The sequence below is a fragment of the Lissotriton helveticus genome, chromosome 10, assembly GCF_964261635.1.
Source record: "Lissotriton helveticus chromosome 10, aLisHel1.1, whole genome shotgun sequence".
NCBI lineage: Eukaryota > Metazoa > Chordata > Amphibia > Caudata > Salamandridae > Lissotriton > Lissotriton helveticus.
Window position 1 is genome coordinate 99,680,842 of NC_136071.1, and position 21,663 is coordinate 99,702,504.

The 21,663-nt window shown below is 46.3% G+C and overlaps 1 protein-coding gene across 2 annotated transcripts in view; it reads right to left on the reverse strand.

The window, feature by feature from the left end:
* Positions 1-689: 689 nt before the first annotated feature.
* Positions 690-21,663, reverse strand: part of TBL3 (transducin beta like 3) — a 197,719-nt gene continuing 176,745 nt past the window's right edge. For both annotated transcript variants that reach the window (XM_078664866.1, XM_078664865.1), the window contains 4 exons: positions 16,659-16,762; positions 6,522-6,593; positions 2,893-3,051; positions 690-1,347 (listed from right to left, as the gene is read on the reverse strand). In XM_078664866.1, the coding sequence (XP_078520992.1) occupies positions 1,193-1,347; positions 2,893-3,051; positions 6,522-6,593; positions 16,659-16,762 (490 nt within the window). In that variant the 3' untranslated portion in view covers positions 690-1,192. The remainder of the gene's footprint in view (positions 1,348-2,892; positions 3,052-6,521; positions 6,594-16,658; positions 16,763-21,663) is intronic.

Genomic DNA, 21,663 nt, shown 5'->3' on the forward strand with positions numbered 1-21,663 from the left:
AGGCCAGGCTTTCCTCATGATCCCAGCCTAATCGTAATGTTACAGAGCTCTTAAAAAGAGCTAAGTTAGGTTTATGGAAACTGCACATTCTAGGTCCTGCTTAGTTTTCTAAAATATATCCACTGACTGGAAGCAGTTCAGCCTACCAACAAGTTTTACTGATGAACCACAACTGTTCCCACCTGAGTGGGAGCAGGCCACACTTGTCATTAATGGGGTGTATACCAGTTTAAGAGCTAAGCAGCGTTTGCTCAGAATACGACAAGTAACCTGGAGAATCTGGGCCTTTTTTTAGACTAATGCATAAACTACAGGGATCTCTGCTTGACCCAAGGTCACATATTCAAATTCCTATCCTTTTATCCTCTGAATGTCGATAAAATGCAAACCAGCGAGTTAATTAACAATATAAGACTGATGTGTAGCACCAGGAAATCACAGATGAAGAACACACCTTATCTTAAAGAATGAGCCCAACCTACTAACCATAGTCCCCATCCTTGCCATAAGGACTGACCCGGTCTTCGGCCACTGCAGGCTTTGCCGCTCGCACACATAACCATCAAGTTTAGCAAACATCAAGAGCTCAAAATATTATCATGCTACAAAAAGTGTACTGCCTCAAACACGCATCACACTTTCTGACCTCAGGGTTTCTACAATACAACAAAAGGCCCTGATTTCAGATGTTTTTTAAATAAAATTGTTTATTTCCAATTATCAATCTCCACTGAAAAAAATAGATTTTTAGTCCATGCAAGTACAACACCCCCTGCCTCCAGGGTTTTGGCTAGTCCTGATTGAAGTCTATGGTACAACTTTGACATGCGCTCTTGGTAGGAGGGCAAAGGACTTGGCCGGGCCCGATTGCTTTCTGAACAAGTCACCACAGTGCCCAAACTCTGGGTCACTGGCAGGCAGAGGAGGCATAGAAGCATCTCAAGGTGCCCAGGTGTGCAGTCACCAGAGAAGACCTACATGGGATTTCTTCCACTTGCCAAGAGGGACCACCTGGATCCAGGTAGCTGGTTTTTGGTGATGTGGATGAATGTTCAAAACATAGTTTTGTAAACTGATCTTCTGTTGGCTTGGTGAGAACCTCCATCTGACCACAATGCCATTGGTACAATCCTCCCAGCAGAGCCCACTGAGATTGTGATACATAAAGTTCCAAATATAGTTCTTTCTGAGGTCAGTCCTTGTTCTCCACAGCCTGTAAAGACACCGCTTGCGAGTCCACACCATTCTCCGACTGTTCCGGGACCTCCCCAAGCCTCATGTTTTTCCACATGAAGTCCACAAACATTGAGGCTTGCAGTAAGCGACCGAGTCTCTGCAAATGCCGCTCTGTGGGAATAAGAGAGAAGACCATTAAAAGCCTTATCCAATGGGTTTTGAGTAGCAAATGATATTTTCTCACCAGTTACACTAATCATTTTTATTCCTAAATTGAAGAAAAATAAACTCACAAGCAACCTTCATTCATTACACTGTTTTAATTAGCATTCATGGCCCCCGTTGCAATTTAAAGGCAGTTTATTCCACACAGTACGCGACTGTAAGGCGGTGAACTTCAGACCATCTACGCACAAGGTTAACACACCTCGATTCTGCTCACACTAATCGAGGACCAATGTGTCTACTTTCAGAAGTGAGTGGAGTGGTCCTTCAATCTTATTTACACAATAGCAATGTGAGGTGAATTCATCATCTGCCCCATCCACTTGCCAGCCCTTATATCAGTATATGCAAGAACCCACGGAGCGACGCATTTTCACAAGGGCATAAAAACATGAAGCTAGATCTGGAAAGGGAGGGGACAACAGAAGTGCGAAAGAACCTCTTATTGATCCTAGCCCCTTACTGAAAACATTAAGGGATGTTTTAGCAGCATCCTGTTACATATGGCCTTGTGTTAAGAATGTGTTGTTTTATCAGCATGTGTACAGCACACTGTATATTCTGTATGGCACCATAGTGCTGTCGAAGTATGGGCATGCACTGCATACAATTCTTGTATTTTCAGCGATGGGTTGTGTTTCAATGTGCGTGGTTGTGTCTGGCTAGTAGTGAAGATAGGTTTGTCCAAAGTATTGACTGATAACGGTTCATACTGATTAATGGAGAAACAAAAACGTGTCTCATGGATCTTTTCTGTGTGCTATGTGTATGGATGTGTGCCGAACAGCTTTGCCGTTTTTTTTTACTTCCCTTGGGTGAATGGCTTCCCATTGCCTGGTCTGGGTAGACTGGTCTCAAGGCTGACATCCACAGCAAAAGACACACCTTCGATGCAATGGGGTGCTTTCGAGTGTGTGGGTTGTCTGAACTGGAGTGTTTAAGGGTACAAGTTCAGATGACATCAATGTTAAAATGCATGGTCGCAATGGCGAAAGGTAAAGAGTGGGGCGAAACAGGCACAGGACCACCTGCCTTTGTTTTCCAAAACGTAACTTTCCTTTTAGTAAAGTACAGGGAAGAGAGCCTGCTCGCAACATCCAAAGCAGACACCTGAAGATGAAGTAGCCATTTCCCACCTAGGACTCAGCATCAGGTCAAAGGTGCACCAGGATGTACAGAGGCGTCTAAAGCTTATGCAGAATAATACGCCTGATGAGACCTTCCCACCCCCTTCAACCCTCCCAAGGGCATCTTATCTCAGCACAGGACAGTATTCCTATAGAGGCCAGTTTACAGTATTAACTGGACCCGATTGTGGCAGGATATGGGTTTTAGGTATCCGTGGAAAAGCTGTTTGCTTGGAGGGTTGATAGCGGACAGTAATAATGTCTCTGTTTTAAACGTCACTCAGTGTGATTGAAAGTAAACTGATCTGTCGCTTGACTGAGGGCAGTGGCTTGCTGATTGGTGGCATGGGCACTGAACACTCACCGGTGTAGGGCAGCAAGGACTCCACCGCCGCCTTGATCCCGCTGTACTGCAGCAGCGCCTCTGGGCTCTCGTGTGTCAGCAGCACCTTCACCACAGCCTGAGCCTCCAGGCAGTTCCGGGAGTTTGTGTTCCACGTCGTGCAGTATTTGAGCACAGATTCTGCAGGAAGACAGCAAACGGCCCACTCCAGTTAAGGCACTGGCTTCTTACAACAGTCAATCACTCTGTCCCCCAAACCTAAGCACCCACACTTTACCTACTCCTACAAAGACAAAAATTCTAGAATTTTGACTAGGGTATTTTACATTTACAGTGGAATAAGTGGCTGCCCTGCTCTTAAGTCATGGTTGTATTCCCCTGCCCCCAAATGACTAACTTGGGAGAAAAAAAGCCAATAGCCCCATAAAACGGGAGACCCTTCTATGGCTCCACTAGATTGCACAGCACACCCGCATTGCATTCAGGCCTTGCGAACATAAAACAGATAGAATTTTATACTAAAAGCTAAAAGAAAAAAGGACAGTGCAGCAGGAGCAATGAAAAAGTGACCCCAATGGAACGACCAACCAAAACATTATTCATCGCTTCAATTTGAGGCAATGTTTGCACTGCTTCTTGGATTCTTAATCTGCGCTTTAATGCGTGTAAAGAAGTGGAACAAAATCCCAAAAATGAACGAGAGACGATAATATGCTCCGAATATGGCATCATTTACTAATAATTGACTTCAGTCCTTTTTGATTTGTGTTTTGTGTGCTCCATCACAGACAACAGTGGGGAGTGTATGGTGAAGGAGCACACTGGGCCAGGAATGGGTAGTTCACAGTATCCTGTTAGGCAGGCGCTGTCTCAATCTGAACATGCCTGTGATACTACAACTGCTCATTTAGGGTACTTCCATAGTACTGGAGCAGTTACACAGGTCATAACCAACAGATAATTACCTGCAGGGGCAGTAACAAGGGATAATGGCAATTATCGACACCATCAGGCATGCTCCGACTAGTCCTTAATCGCAATGTCTGTATGAATCTCAGTGGTAACCCACGTCTCTCACAAAACGACTGAGCACGCTGTGCAAGTGAGAGAGTGCGGAGGCACTCTGCTAGACGAGGAGTAGGGAGCGGGCGTACCCTCTAGGTGTGACCAACATCCCCTCAACCCCAGTACCTCTCCCATCCTGCTAGGGGTGTGGCTGACGCAGAGTGGCAGTAGCAGCCACACTCCTTGCCATGCACACATTCTGGGTGGAGGACATTCAGTGATAGTAGCTGCTAGGGACAGAGAAGAGATCGCTGCTGTGTTTGTTGTGAGTCTGAAACCACGGTAAAGCACACTTGTGGCCCCTGCACTACCCGCACTTTCTTCCTCTCGAAATGCAACTGGAGCTAGGAGTCAATCGTTTACAATTTGAAACCAGGGGATTGGGAGCTGCTAAGAACATTACGGTCTCCTCAGACCAGGTCAGAGCGCTTAGAAAGCGCACATTTATTAGCAGTCAGGACCTTCATTCTTGGCTTTCCATTGACTGGAGAGACTTTCAACATTCTAACTTAGGCTGGGCAGATAATGAAATGTGAATATTCAAATGGGCTTATTTCTCTGGACCTTCATTGGCTAACCTTAACATGGAGGGTTGTGTGGCTGATTCTAGGAGGTCAAACATTAGCTGCAGATTAGAACTAAACCTCCAATGGGTTCAGTGACCCTCAGAAGTTTCAGTCGACTCCTATTCGTTAACTAATGATGTATACAGTCTACGTAGGGATTACATTTCGGTCTACTCTGTTCTCAGAAGTTAACTGCTAACCCATGTCGTAAGAATACCTTAAAGGTATTTTAATGCAAGGTAGACCACGTATGGCAAACTGGGAATTTACCAGGTGCATGCATACAACAGGTATTAAGAAATATAAGTTGGAAACAGTCTGCCTCACTACTGGTGAAACACAGCTATGCCACACACTCCTGAGGCTCATAAACGTGCGTTTCACCATTCAGGTTACCCAATGTATTGCACTGTCTACTTTCTTCAGACATAGGCATTTGAGTAAAGAAACCTTCACTCTTAGGCATGTGGGCCCAGCAATGTGCTATCTAGAGAGGACAGAAGAAATTAGAAAGCCTAAACAACTAGGGAACGTGCATTCCTTTAACAGAGGTACCCTAGTATGCACGCCAGTTATAGCATCATACAGATGTGTTACTCATTAGCAGGCAAACAACTTAACATTCACGCCAAGAGCACATCAACTTTGACAAAGAGGCTGGCTTCTACCTTCGTAGGAAACACCCCACTTCATCAATACAATACAAGGAAGAACTCCCAGAGGGGACAAGTGATTCTTAGGAATTTGTTTAGAACAGCTTGAACCACAAACCTTTTCCAGGCAATGCTGTATGCGTAGCATGTGAATCTATTCCAGATTAACATTGTAAAAGAAAATAGCTACCTACTTGTAACAATGATTGAGATGGTATGTAGGCGTCAAAACAATACAATGCATAAAAGGCAAACAAAATATGCAAACACACATACATAACAGTAGAGCAAACATGAATCTAAGATATCAAAGTTGGGCAAGGCAGAGTTCCAGCTTACCAAGTGTGGAATCTTGTTGCAGACATTCAATTTAGTTTGCACTAGCGTTACCCGAAAACTTCTTTAAAAACGTAAAAAATTCCCCACCTGTCCACTAGAAGGCAAGGCTATGCAGTAGGTCAATCTATACAATCTCAAGCAGCAACACTATTGTTGCAACTATTTTTTATGCAGATGTTGCTGACATACTGACCAAGGCCTGCAGAAGTGGTACTGTGGTGTTTGAAGACACGTTAACATGGTTTCGAAGAAGAATTGAGCCTGAGTGGTTGGCAATTCAAAGATGGGCCAGGACAAGGAAAAAGGGAAGGGGATGGCAATGGTGATGAGGTCTCACCTCGTTCACCCAAACACTTGAAGAAAGGGTGACGAGAAAGAGGGCTTAGAGAAAATGGGTCAGGAAGAGTAACTAAGTTGTGGGGGAAAAAGATTATAACAGAAAGATATGGGTGATTCAAAATTAACCAACTTGAAATTGTCATTTTGGTGAATGTCATTGATTTTTGTCGAAACGGGTGCAAAAGAATGGATTTGTCATATCTTTTTTCACCACTTTTAACCAGATGAACAGAACCGGTTTGGCTTAATCTGTTATCACGCCGAAGTGGCTTGCAGTTGGCTATTTGTGATTGTCTGCAGAGCTTATTTGGACACTTTTCCCCATACGTTCTTTTGGGTTATCCGACAGGTGTGTTTGTTGCGAAAAGTTTCCAGGTGTAGTTTTGGGTTATATGTCTCGTGTTGCCTGGAATAATACATAGTTTAGTAGTTCCCTTCAGTTAATTTTGAGCCTTGTTTACAATAATGCACAGCCCTATTAATATCAAAGTAAGCCTTTTCGTCATTATTGGTAGTTTTGGGGTTACCTATGTCCTACTTATCACCAGGTGCTAGCCTAGCAAATTTATATCCCTCAAAAAAGAGGTACCATTTAGAAATCGCCCCTCACACTTCCGAGGTTTCCATTATGAGTACAGAAAAACAACTACACAAACTGTAGCTTTTCTGAGCCAAGGGATCAACTCACCTTTCTGGTCCTGTCTCAGTTTCAAGATAACCTCCTCTAACTTCTTTTCCCCAGTGGGTTCTTGGAGGATGGCTGGAAGCAAAATAGGGAACAAATGGCAAACACTGAATATAATAACACATAATTTACTCTGTAAATGAAGGTGATGAAATCATATTAGCAAAAACAAAAAACAAAAACAAACAAACATTGGACTTAGGATGCTTGATTCCGGTCCAGGGAAGACATGGCTTGGCAGCTCAGGCTGGACTTTTCCCATGAGGCACAGGGGTCAAGGCTGATTTGCATATGGCCATGTCTGAACTGGGGTGGCTTGGTGAGCAACATAACGATGGATTAAACCCAGATCTGTGACTGGGGGTGAATGTTTTGCCATTGTGCAACATTCCGTCCATCATCTTGTGTGTTTTGCTGTTCACCCTATGTGAGAAGGGTATGCCCAGACGTGGGTCCCGTGCTCGTTACGCCACTGGAGTCAAGCTGTCCTGGCTGAAGACGGCTGATAGCCAGAAACCGGTCCTTGGATGCTTGATTCCAGTCCAGGGAAGACATGGCTTGGCAGTTCGGGCTGGAGTGTTCCCATGAGGCACATGCTCAAGGCTGATTTGCATATGGTCATGTCTGAACTGGGGTGGCTTGGTGTGCAAAATAATGATGGATTAAACCCAGATCTGTGACTGGGGGTGAATGTTTTGCCATTGTGCAGTATTCCGTCCATCATCTTGTGCGTTTTGCTGTTCGCCCTATGTGGGAAGGGCATGCCCAGACGTGGGTCCCGTGCTCACTACGCCACTGGAGTCAAGCTATCCTGGCTGAAGACGGCTGATAGCCAGAAACCGGTCCTAGGATGCTTGATTCTGGTCCAGGGAAGACATGGCTTGGCAGTTCGGCTGGACTGTTCCCATGAGGCACAGGGTCAAGGCTGATTTGCATATGGCCATGTCTGAACTGGGGTGGCTTGGTGAGCAAAATAACGATGGATTACACCCAGATCTGTGACTGGGGGTGAATGTTTTGCCAATGTGCAACATTCCGTCCATCATCTTGTGTGTTTTGATGAAATCATATTAGACATCAACACAAGGCAACAAATAAAGCAAACTGTTGCCACCAAGAGGGTTGCTTGGGGGATGGCAGTCCGCTCCCCCTAATGGGGAGCATATCCTTCTTGCATACCACAAAACCATTAAGCTGCACTGGGATAAATATTTCATCTCTGATGGAGGCGGTAAGGGCTGGCGGTGATGTTTTCGGATTGTGTTTCACATATTTGAGATGATCCATTTCTATTCTCTAGGCGTTAGTTCAAAATAGACCTGTTGCACCCCAGAAATGCAAAATATAACAGGTCAAGAGCCACAGAACTGTCAAGTAGCACATTAAAGGAGCATTTAGTGAACTAATGAAATTGTACTTTTGTGGGCTGATTTAATCTAGAAGCTTACTATCAATGGACTCTCCACCTATGTTAGAGGAAATAGCCGTGAAAGTATAAGGACACAAGGGGTTTTATTAGGCACATTCTGAATTGGGAGCAGATGAAAATATCCTAAGACTGCTCAGATTATAACTGAAAGATGTACAGTAAGATGCTGATATCTCGAATTTCTCGCACTGTGTAAGGACTGAGCATGGTTCAACCTTTGGAGCACATCTCTCTCTAGATGGTAGTTTGCCAGTACGTCTCTTGAATTCTTGACTAAATATTATCAAGCGAGATGGCCCAAGTTAATCGTGTCACATGCAGAGGTGAAGGGAGACACAATAACCACTTGATGTCAACTGGCAGCCATGTAGTGGCAATCTCGTGGCAATGTGTGACTTTGATCCCATCAGGAGCATCATTCACCAATATTTTGATGCATTATTCTGAATGGACTCTGAGATCTCATCCAAATTTACATTACATGCAACAGAAACATTTGATCACTCAACCCCTCTAAATACTGCAGTTTCTGGTCAGTGTGGGCTCACCTTTCAACCCCAAACCCAGTGGCGGATACTTGTGAAACTGTAGAAGTTTAACTTTTAAGTTAAGCTGCCAACTAACAAATTCGGTATTTTTTGAGAGGTGCATCAAGACATCCCTAGCCAATTCCTCATCTTGCCCCGATAGACGAAACAGCCCGAACAGTAGGGCTATGAGATTTCATGGAATGTCTAACATTGAGGTGAAAAAAAGTTAACCAGCCACAAGTCTGCGTTATTGACTCTTTTCAGCCTTCTCAGAAACAAGTTAAGCACTGACCTCTGTTTGCTCAAATGCAGGCTGATCCTGCCCAGTGTAAAACTGTAGCTAGTAAAGGTTGACACCATGAAATGTTTGACCTTACGTTCCTTGTAAATCGTTACATCTGTTTATTTTTCTGGATAGCATCAGTGACAAACCTTTGGATCCCAACCTACATGTGGCTGCTCGACTTTACGAATGGGAGAGAACTGAGGTTTTCTTTTTAGGTGAATGAAGAGTTAGTGGTAGCATATTATATACTCAGTAGTAGTCCTTGCCTTAAGGAACCTCAGCCGGCGCCAACTTGCTCTTTACTACTACATGACACCTTTCGTGTTGGTCTGAACTCCAATATCATCATTTGCTCACTGAACTACCTCTCTAAATGAACCTCTTTGGTAATCTGCTGAGATCATCAGGTCCGCATCACTGAATAAATAATACAAGCGTTTGTGAGATATAATTGTGTCTGTAAATAACATTGGTGCATAATCAATCAATCAATCAATCACATTTGTAAAGCGCGCTACTCACCCGCTAGGGTCTCAAGGCGCTGGGAAGGGGGGCGGGCGCTATTGCTCAAAAAGCCAGGTCTTGAGGAGCTTCCTGAAGGAGAGATGGTCCTGGGTGAGTCGCAGGTCGGTGGGGAGGGTGTTCCAAGTCTTTGCCGCCAGGTAGGAGAAGGATCTTCCTCCGGTGGTGGCTCTGCGGACACGTGGGATGGTGGCGAGGGCGAGGCTGGCGGAGCGGAGCTGGCGGGGTGGCGTGTAGAACGTGAGGCGTTTGTTAAGGTACTCGGGGCCTAAGTCGTGGAGAGCCTTGTGTGCGTGGGTGAGGAGTCTGAACGTGATCCTCTTGCTGACTGGGAGCCAGTGCAGGTCCCTCAGGTGGGGGGAGATGTGGCTGTGTCGGGGATGTCCAGGACGAGTCGAGCTGAAGCGTTCTGGATGCGCTGGAGTCTTTTCTGTAGTTTGGCCGTGGTCCCCGCGTAGAGGGCGTTCCCGTAGTCCAGACGGCTGGTGACGAGGGCCTGGGTGACCGTTTTCCTAGTTCCAGTGGGGATCCAGCGGAAGATCTTACGGAGCATGCGGAGGGAATTGAAGCAGGAGGAAGTAACAGCATTGACTTGTCTGGCCATCGTGAGGGAGGAGCCAAGGATGAAGCCCAGGTTGCGTGCGTGGTCCGTGGGCTTGGGTGGGGAGCCCAGGGCAGGGGGCCACCAGGAGTCGTCCCAGGCGGAGGTGGACGGACCGAGGATGAGGACTTCCGTCTTGTCTGAGTTCAGTTTCAGACGGTTGAGCTTCATCCAGTCCGCGATGTCTTTCATGCCGTCCTGAAAGCTGGCTTTGGCGGAGGCGGGGTCGTTGGTGAGGGAGAGGATCAGCTGGGTATCATCGGCGTAGGAGATGATGTTGAGGTTGTGCTTCCGTGCGAGGGGGCTCATGTAGACATTGAAGAGGGTGGGGCTGAGCGAGGAGCCTTGCGGTACGCCGCAGATGATCTTGGTGGCTTCTGCGAGGAAGGGCGTGAGACGGACTCTTTGGGTTCTGTCGGCGAGGAAGGAGGTGATCCATTTCAGGGCCTTTCCTTGGATCCCGGCGTGGTGGAGGCGGGTTGCTAGGGTGCGGTGGCAGACCGTGTCGAAAGCAGCCGAGAGGTCGAGGAGGATGAGGGCGGCAGTTTCTCCGTTGTCAAGCAGGGTCCTGATGTCGTCGGTGGCTGCGATGAGGGCGGTCTAGGTGCTGTGGTTCGCTCGGAATCAGGATTGCGATGGGTCGAGGGAGCCGGTCGTCTCGAGGAAGGCTGTCAGCTGTGTGTTGACGGTTTTCTCGATGACTTTAGCGGGGAAGGGGAGAAGCGAGAAGGGGCGGAAGTTCTTGAGGTCTGTGGGGTCTGCGGTGGGTTTCTTCAGGAGGGCGCTGATCTCTGCATGCTTCCAGCTCTCCGGGAAGGTGGCGGATGCGAAGGAGTTGTTGGTGATGTCCCGGAGTTTGGGTGCGATGATGGAGTCGGCCTTGTTGAAGATGTGGTGTGGGTAGGGGAGCCCGAGTGGATGGAGTTCATCGTGTGGGTGGTGTCTTCCGTGCTGACGTGGGACCAGGTGCAAAGGGTAGTGGTGGGGGGCGTAGGTTCGGTGGCAGGGTAAGGGTTCTGGGCGCCGAAGCTGTTGTGTATGTCGATGATCTTACGGTGGAAAAACGTGGCGAGAGAGTTGCAGAGGTCTTGCGATGGCGTGATTTCGTTGTTGCTGGCGTTGGGGTTGGGGTTGGAGAGCTCTTTCATTATGTTGAAGAGTTCCTTGCTGTTGTGGTTGTTGTTGTCCAGTCGTTCTCTGAATGCAGTCCTTTTGGTGGTGCGGATCAGCAGGTGGTGTTTGCGGGTGGCGTTCTTGAGGGTTTTCAGGTTTTCCGATGACTGGTTGTGGCGCCAGGCTTTCTCGAGGGCACGGCAGGATTTCTTGGAGTCTTTGAGATCATTGGTGAACCATGCGACTTTCTTGCTGTCGGGATTGCTTGGAGGGTTCTTCAGTGGAGCAAGGGCATCCGCGCAGTCGGTGATCCATTGTGTGAAGTTGCGGGCTGCTTCGTTGGGGTCCGTGGTGTTGGAGGGCGGGTTTTGGCTCAAGGAGGTGGTGAGTTGGTCGGTGGTGATCTTCCTCCAGCATCTTCGGGGGGTTTGTTGCGGGCGGTGGTAGGTCGTTGTTTTTCTGAACTTGAAATGTACGCAGCTGTGATCGGTCCAGTGGAGCTTGGTGGTGTGGCTGAAGGAGATGTGGTTGCTGGAGGAGAAGACGGGGTCGAGTGTGTGGCTGGCGTAGTGGGTGGGGGTGTTCACCAATTGCTTGAGTACGAGGTTGGCGAGGTTGTCTAGTAGGGTGGTGGTGTTGTTGTCCTTGTCGTTCTCCAGGTGGAAGTTGAGGTCTCCTAGGAGGATGTAGTCGGGTGAGGCGAGGGCAAGCGGGCTGATGAAGTCTGCGATGGCTTAGCTGAAATGTGGGTGTGGTCCCGGGGGTCTGTAGATGAGGGTCCCTCTGAGGGTGGTCTTGGGGTCGGTGTGTATCTGGAAGTGAAGGTGCTCTGCGGCGGTGAGGTTGTCGTTGGTGTTGGTCGTGATGCGGATGGTGTTTCTGTGGACAATGGCGATGCCGCCTCCGGTTTGGTTGACGCGGTCTCTCCGGGTGATCTTGTAGCCGTCCGGGATGGCTATGGCGATGTCGGGTGCTGAGGTGGCGTTCATCCAGGTTTCCGTGAGGAAGGTGACGTCCGGTGCTGTTTTGTCCAGGAGCAGGAGGTCCCAGAGTTCGACGGCGTGTTTGTGGACGGAGCGGGTGTTGAGCAGGATGCATTTGAGGTGGTTGTTGCTGGAGGTTGTTCTGGCTAGCGTGGTGCAGGATCGAGTGCAGGATCGAGTAAATGAATTACAGCAGTAATCTGCGGTATCATCGTCACTGCGTTACTTTAGAGAGACTTTGTATCTCCGAAACATTTAAGAAATATGTTTTGAAATGATAAATACCATCAGTAGAGGTGCGATGCAGAGTCCAGTCATATGTCATTAATGCACATTGTTGGTTGTCAGACCCCAGTTTAGGTGGTCACAGAGCAAACCTGGTGTATTTGGGTCCGTCCTACTACGGCTTTGGAAATAGGGCCAAGTACACTACTTCCACATTTAACTCACAGAGTAGTAAGCCGTCAAAAGATTCTCAGGAAGGTAGTGTTATTTAGCATTCGGTACTACACAACACCACCTTCAGCACTCAAGCAACCAACGCAATTACACAATTAATCACTGTCCAGCCAACTGCATATCTTTAGTGAAAGAAAAAGAATACCACACTATTACTGGGAGTACAATCTCACCTACAGTCTCTTAGTCAAGCACCACAGCTTCTGCAGTGCAATCTCCTACTCTTGGGTACCGCCACTAAGATCTTTAGCAAATCTAAGCGATAGGGACATAGGTAAAGATTAGGTACATGTTCGCGATCAATAAGCAATCATCATATTGGCAATTCATATGTTAGTTCAAATACTTATTGAGCTAGAGTTCACATTGGCAAAAGGTTAACTTCCTGACGGATGGATTATCTTGGTGTGTTCGAAAGACGGTCTCAGAGTCTTCCGTGCTCATGTCTTGTGGTACCAGTTCCACGGAGACAATGCCTTTGTGGTGCCAGAGGATGTACTCATCAAGATCGCACTCTCTGCATCTTCTTCAGCGGCGCAGGAGCACAACAGTGGTCGTTATCATCAAACGGGTCACTAAGGAGATTAGCACGCTAGGCATAGTTAGCAAGTGCTCTTCTTCAGGAGTTACTGCCTCTGGCTGTTGGCCATCAGCAGCACAGTCTGTTGGACAAGCTGAACACTAGATGGAAGGCAAGATCTTGTTCTGACTTTGGTTCCATCATGCAATCGCCATTGACCCCTCATGATTCGGGTCAGCACCATCTTTACTCCTGTTGGCAGTCTGCTTCATCTGCGTCCATATGCCAGGAATACATTTGGGCTCTGCCTCCAAAGCAGTACCTTTTCTTGCAGGGCCACATGATCTCATTCCCTCTCGGAGCATACAAGCAGGCTTCAAGGCGCTAGTTAGACCACAGCTTCTGCAGCAAGTTACAGAGACTTCAGGTGATGTCGCCTGAGCTCTGGAAGACAGGCTGTCATGTAAACACCAGCCCTAGTCTCAAAACAGCCCTTGGAGTCTCTACAGAGAACTCACTTCCTTTATGAAGAAGAACATGGGTAATGGAACAAAGTGGGGTGACTTGGGTCACATTTTATACTCCTTATCCAGACATGTGATATAGGTCCACTGTCTAATACGCTGGAACTGGTTTGAGGTGGTTCCCTTTCAAATGTCATTTTCTAGCTGTAGTGAAGACACTGCCTTTGTGCATGGTGATGGCTCTCAAAGCAGGAAGTTATGATGTTGGCTCCAATAAGGAGTATCCACAGGAAACATGGGCACAGTTACGGGTGAGGACTGCGGATCTGGCTGCCATAAGCATTCCTCAGGAGTACCCAAGGACAAGCAAAAGGCCCTTACCTACAGAATCTGCTGACACATCTCCTCTCCCATGCGATCTACCATATGGAAAACCTAATCAGCAATCTGTTCTAGAAGGTCCTGAGAGAATATTTAAGGGCGCCTTGTCTTCATACTCCTGCACTTCTGAATCTCTACCCTCCTATTCCAGAAATGCAGACAATACAGGGAAATGCAGGGAAAGCTGTATCTATCCTTAATACTGTGTCACGCAAACCTAGGGGCAATCCAAAACTGCTCCCACTGGTCCCAGCAACCATACTTGCATAGAATACAGGTACCATATGTGCGCCACACTTTACCACGTAGGCATACACCCAGAATAGGAGCACAAGGGTCAAGGTGCTTGATAGAAGCACAACCTTACTCAAAAGGGTCGGTAAGGCATGACGACATAAAACAAAACCAGTTCCAGGCTATTAATTCACAAAAACCGATGTACTGCTACTCTCATTTTATGTCAATACCCCAGAACATGGACAGTAGTCTCATATCAACAAAAGAGGGCCCTTTAGGCACCCCTCCGGGTAGGTCACAGAACAGGTCACTAAGGACAGAACTAGGCCTTCAGTGCATATGCTAGATTAGTGTCTTAGCTGGGCAGGAAACAACTCAGGATCCAGGTTTCATGTTCAATTCAGCTCACTCATGGCAGGCGTACTAGAATGTACACCATACTAGTGACATAACCTTTCCAGCATCTGCTTAATAACAAGAATGCCTGTTTTCCCCATTATGCTATGGAGATTGTGGCTGATTCTAAACCCTAGTGGTCTACGCTGCGCAGGTGTGAAGCCCATATTTTTGAGGATCAACAAACATTTCTGCAGGTATATACCCGACCATGGGTGTCATCTTAATGAGGGTATACATGTGTCTTGAAGCACATAAGCTATTGAAAATGATGGTCAACAGGAGGAGGTTGTTGGCAGAGGAAAAACCCGACAATATTTGCTCAGGACAATGCCATTTTATCATTGATCATGAAAGACGCCAGATTTCGCAAGGCACCACTTTTGACTCCAGTCAGCAGATACACACCCATTTACAGGAGACAAAACTACTTTTTACCACTTGAATCTACTCCAAGGTAAGCACCTGAACGGGACTGGTAACAAGCAATTTGTGTAATCTGGCAGAGGTTCAGACAGACAAAATCCCTTTGTATTAAAGGCTGTGGCCAACATACAAGAATGTGAAGTAACAATATCCGGCTGAACTTAATGCTTTTGACTACACACCTAAAACTATCAAAATGTGTAAAGTCGATAAGGAAGTTTTACAGGTATTGAAGGTGTTCCTGGCAAACTAAATGTGTACATAATAGTTAGCATTTTCTGATACTTCCTTAGATAAAGAAAGTAATGAACAATGTCTCTCCAAAAACCCTGCAGGACTTTCAAAGGCTGCATTTTTAAGGGGTGCAAGCAATAACATGTTATGTTCACTGGAGCAAAACTCCACCCTTTCACACTTTTTGATGCCAGGAGGGTGTCAAGCTTTCCACGTTCAGAGGATACATTTAACCATTTTTTCCAGAATGAGAGGTTTTACCAGGTCAAACAGAGAGGGCAGCCTTTATATTAGACCCAACACCCTTCCTGTACTGTAACCATGTCATCATGCTGTCTTCGGCAACTCTTTTAAAATGTTGGTTCAACCCATTTTAAACATTCTCTAGAGATCAGTCTTTTGTCGCAGGTAGCCAATGAGTTAGAAAGCGATCAGAGTTATAACGTTCAAGCCATACCGGTATGGCCTTTTAAACTCTCAGTTGTCGAATCAGAGAAGGAACGTGTGGTGTTCTGATGTGACCACTGTAGCTGCACACCAAGAAGAAGCATGGGACAGTGCATGGTTCATGTTGTTTCCTGCCCTCTGTAGGTACAGAGGAAGAGACTTAGCAGCTTGAGCAGTAGATGTTACCAATCTTCAGCTGACATTGCAGCACCACAGGCGCACGAAGACCAACGCGTTATAACATTCCCTTAAGACTATAGCTCCGCAGACGGACAATTTGAGCTGAACTAGGACAATATCAGCAGTCATCAGAATGAGTCACATCCTTTGTATAGGATGCCCTCTGCGAAGGTGGCGATCTAAAGCTGGAAATGTGGAACAGGTAACCACAGCATGATGATGGGTGCCCAACGGCCTCAAAATACACCTGGCAAGAGCAGTTCTAACACTTGGGGAGGTTGCAACTATTTAAGCTATTTGTAATCTAGAAGTGTTTCTTGCTCTTTGGTGAAACACCCTGAAAATCTAACAACATTTAGCGTGATTCCTCAGCTGTACTCGTAATAGAAGTGGAATAAAAAAACTAAAGTGAGCATTTTAGGAGAGCAGCAGCTGTAACACAACACCAGCTTAAGATGCATGTTTCCAAGCAGTAAAATGTTTCAGAAGTGTCCTAAGAATAACTGATTATTTGATGGTTTAAGGCAGTTTAGGAATTACGTTAACCCCAAATTTAACTGTAATAATCCCCTTTTGGCACCAGCGAGCCCACCTGTATGAAGTTGGTCCAGCACTCATATCAACCGACTGGACACTGAGGTGATGCAGCACTGAAAAGGCCATTCAAAACAATACGATTACCATTTTTGGCTCCAAAATGATCAATCTAGAATTTGGAGGGACCACGGAAAATAAATGGCACAGTAATGGTGTGGTCCATTGGAAAATCCACAACAACCATTGACATGCAAGTAGCTCTGATCTGCGGACAACCAGTGAAGACATGTTACATAGTACAAAGGTCTGAGCCCAACACCAATGGGAGGAGTATATAGAACATGTTAATCTACAGCCGCACATGTTACGAATTACACGTTGAATAATTCACTTACCCTTGATCACGGTCAGCACTGTATACGGGTGATCCAGTGATATGGCCAGTCCCAGTGCTTTCACAAAGTTCTTCTCATGCAGCAAATTAGAGAGTTCTTGTTGTCTGTAATACAAAGCAACACAGTTAACCAGGTGATGGAGGAAGTGTCCAAGGCAAAGCGGTGAGAAATAAATGTATTGCCAGGAATAATCCCTGCAGCCGGCAGTGACAGCACATGAACAGCAGCTGATGCAGCTAAACACAACACTAAAGAAAAAAAATCAGAAACAGAATTCCTACACACACATAATGAAGGACCCAGCAGATGGCCACAAATAGTCAAGCTAAAACATTGACAGTGAAATTGTAGACAGAGTGGGCAATAGTGTTTAGACTGGCAAGCACTTTGAAGAAGTAGATATGTTTGACTTCTTTAAGTCAGATGTTTATTTCAGACAACAGCCTAAAGTGGAACAAGAGTGATTTATGAGAAGGTACTGTATTTTGTTAGAGCAGCATATCTTAGGAAGAAGAAAATTTAGCTCACTGAGAACACAACAGCCCCAAATCTGTCAGACCAATGCACGTATGACAACTTTCTTCAAAGATTCGAAAACTGGACTAGCTCCATGTTCAGCATTGCAACCTCCGTAAGGTCTTGCAAATCACCCTCTAAGTCTTTATGTATCAGGATATTACACATTAACGTAAATGTTACAGCAGAGTCCCCCTCCACTCAATTCGCTGTTAAACAAAACAATAGAATGCATGGGTGGTCATGAGCAGTGCTAACACCCTTTACGTTGTCTTCCATGCCAGTTAATTTAACTGTACAAATATCAACCTCTAAGGCCCCCCAAGCTCCTGCAGTCAAAGTTGCAAGACTTCTACTGATGGGCATGAGCTTTAGAAATGTTGGACGTGAATTTAAAAATCTTACTGTAGACAAACGTGTCTAAAATTATTTAAACTGCAATTCAGCATGTAAAATCGACTGAGCTAGAGTAAAAAGTGTGAACACTTTGAACAAGGGTTTGGGTCTCAACCTGTTACACTTATTTCACTCTTTTATCCCTCATAGTTTGCTCACCACTGCTGTGGCCGGAAGGTTTGGGGGAGCTCTGTGCGGGCGTTAATGCCTGTTTTCAAAGTATAAAGTGTAAGTGGCCTGCTTAAGAGAGAAGGTAATCTCCGGTAACATCAGAGCTCAATTTGCCACCAGAATTACAATGGAGACCTCAGAGGTGCCCAGGACAGTTGACAGCCACGCATATAACCAGCAATGCAGGGGTAATGAGGAAGGTGGGTGGATGGTTACTTCTGAGATTTTAGGGTTTTCAACTTAAGGCCAATAAAGACAAAGTAGAATGTCTAACTGCTTGAACTGCAAGTGACACTTAAAGGTTAAGCGGGGGAAGAGTGGTGAACAAAAGAGCTTTGTGAGATCTGCCAAAGCAATCATTAACAAAAATTTTCTTATCAAAATTACACAATATAAGATGGCTTTTGAGAGCATGCCAGTGAAAGCAAATCAAACAGAGAAGTACTTTGTGTGAACTTTATGCTGATTAGAGAAGGAGGGGAACTATAAAAGCTAGCTAGTAAAACTGGATACTGACCATTTGGCACAGAAAGAAAGAACCAGTAAATTATTTCCCCGATGACAGGAATTATTGCAAGTTTTCTTACATTCTTCCTTCACCATTTAGCTTGCGAGTACAATCTCTGCTACTGCGCCAATACATCCTTCACTACATACCACCACTATGTAACCATCAGCACCTGAGAATTCCGACACTGTTTTGGCAGACCAGAGTCCAGTTTTGTCATCTTTTCTCTGCAGTCAATTCCCTAGGCAATTCTCGGACTACTGTTCTTTGGAGAAAAAGCATACTGAGTGAAAGGACTGCTGATGCCTGCACAAATGCAACCCAACCGCAGAGGTGTCTTTACTGACCGGTTAGCACCGAAAGACAATGCATGGGGTCTGCATACTGAAGCACCATTGTACGTTTACGCCGGGTTACCTCCTGCTCTTTCCAATGGCACACACACAAAATACAGCCAAGACTGTGTTGTGGGGATGCACATTACTTAATTGCATTAGGCTCATGCCACAGATGACTGCTACATCCCTGAAGAGGCCAGAAGGGAAGTATCTCCTCCTCAGGACAACCTATAACTGTGTAGGGAGGCTCTTTTGTTGTTATTGTTGGGCCTATATGTTTTCCACTTTAAGGGGCAGATTTAATCCAGAGAGGCATGGCTATGGGGGAGCGGGGGGGTCTTAAAAGGCCTCAAGCTGGAGATCTGAAAGGAGAGGGATTCAAAAAGGTAGCTTTACCATGTTCGAGAGGGATTCATGTGCTAGCTCTTTTGAACGGTGAAGGGGATATCAGAAAAGGCAGCTTCAGGGATCTGGACAAGACAGGATAGATGGACCAGTACATCTTGAAGAGGTACAGATCTCTCTCTGGGAGTACTAGCAAGGAAAACTCAAATGTTTAAGATGCCCATGTATGAGAAACAGGATTGATAAAAACACCCTACAACATAATCCTTGGAAAGGATCGGCATGGAAGGGTGCGCTCATTCTCCCACTCCTAAAAAAACCAGCCTTAGATCCTACCGTCCATGCCAACTATAGGCCTATATCTCTCCTCCCCGCTCTGGCGAAAGTGGCAGAAAGACATGTGCACAGATCAATCTCGGATTTCATCGAAGAGAATGATCTGTTGCACAACACCCAATCCGGTTTTCGTGCCAATTACAGCACGGAGACCGCGTTGCTGGAAGTCACTGTCGCTATTAGAGAGGTGTTAGATGCGGGAGGAAAGGCCATGTTGGTTATGTTGGACTTGTCGGCGGCGTTCGACACCGTTCCCCACGAAACCCTCCTAATACGACTCTGGGAATGCGGTCTTGGGGGGACGGTGTGGAACTGGCTTAAATCCTTCTTAGCCGACCGTCGACAAACGATCTGGGCGCCTCCACACTCCGCCGTTATGGCACCTCTGGAAGTAGGGGTCCCTCAGGGGTCTATTCTTAGCCCCCTGCTTTTCAACATCTTTTTGGCTCCCCTTGCAGAGGTGGCGGAGTCCTTTGGCGCCCAGATCGTGTCTTATGCGGACGACACCCAACTCTTGTTTACCCACGACAAGAATGAGGTGTTCGATCGGATCCGCATCAGAAGCTGCTTAGAGGCGGTCTTTGGTTGGTTCAGAGAGCGCGGTCTAAAATGCAACTCCGATAAATCGGAGTTGCTATTCTTTGGCTATGCTACTGAGCCAGCTTGGAAAAGCTGGTGGCCGCAAGACCTGTTCCCACCTGCAAAGGCAAGTGTGAAAGCTAAGAATTTAGGAATCATTATTGATAATGACCTAACTTTTGGGCCCCAAATATCTAGCCTTTCGAAGAAATGTTTTGGCATCCTCCGGATGCTCAGAAAATTTCTCCCCTTGATTTCTACCAAGCACAGAAGGGTCACTGTTCAAGCACTTGTTGGGTCTAGATTAGACTACGCAAACGCCCTATATCTAGGACTTCCTAAATACCTTGTGAGGCGACTTCAAGTAGTCCAAAATTCAGCTGCCCGTGCCATCTATGGGCTTCCTAGACGCGCAAGTGCCTCTGATCTGCTTAAAGAGCTGCACTGGCTTCCTATAGCCAAGAGAGTTCTGTTTAAGAGCTTGACGTTGACCTTTAAAGCCCTCCATGATATTGGCCCCAGCTACATCAGGAAACGTCTGGTTCTTTATAAACCCAATAGAGCCCTACGGTCCGCCTCCTTGTCTAAAATGGTAGTCCCGACCATTAAACGCGTTAGACAGGGCGGCCGCTCCTTTCATCACTTGGCTCCTCGTGCTTGGAACGAGCTTCCTCTCTCTCTTAGACAGACCCCCAGCCTTCTGTCTTTTAGAAAGGCACTAAAAACCTGGCTCTTCACCAGATAGGCTTGCCGCTTTTCCTTGCTGTTGTGTTGTGTTGTCGCCCTCGAAGGTTTTCTTCGCCAAAGCGCCGGGACACTCCTTTTGGAGTAGCTGTTGCGCTATAGAAGAACCAAAATAACATAACATAACAATAGGTCTCAAATCCAATCATCCTTCCCTAAAGGGGACACTGAGTGAAAGATGACCCAATAGATTTCAAAACCTATACATCCTTATTTACAGCGCACCTAAGCTGGTTCATGTTACTACTGTACGTCTAAAAACCAATCCAGACATGAACGTTGGGCTATTCTTTGATTATTAACAAGGCGAAGAACGATTATGTTAAAGGAATGAATATGCTACTTACCAGTATGCATCTGTTCTTGGCATGTAGGGCTGCTAACATTCATATCTATTGCATAGATCGCCGCCTAGTGTTGGGTCCGGATGATTGCACATTGTTGTCCTGGAAGAGTCTTCGAAGTATCACGAGATAGGTGGCTCCTCCCCTGGACTACAGTGCGCATGGGCATCGACTCCATCCCCAGATTGTTTTTAGCCATTGTGGCAGAGATGGAGTGAAATAGTGTAAAGGATGTCCATGCTAATGATTGAATGCAAGAGAGTATCTGCAGCCGCTACGGGCACCGGGGAGGAGGGTGGGTGATAAGAATGTTAGCAGCCCTACATGCCAAGAACAGATGCATACTGGTAAGTAGCATATTCAGTTCGAGGCATGTGGGCTGCTAAATTCATATCTATTGCATAGAATACATAGCAGTCCCTCCATTAACGGCGGTTGCCCGTGCCAGCTGCAGAAGTCTGAAAAAGTGTCTTGAGAACAGCCTGTCCTACAGCTGCTTGCTGCTTGGAATGCACATCGACACAGTAATGTTTGGTAAATGTGTGCGGTGTAGCCCACGTGGCTGCTCTACAAATGTCTTCCAAAGGAATGTTCCCCAGGAAAGCCATGGAGGCCCCCAACTTGCGTGTGGAGTGCGCCCTTGGGGGTATTGTTAAGGTACGTTTAGCTTTTTGATAACAGATTTGAATGCACTTAACAATCCATCTGGCTATTCCTGCTTTGGAAAT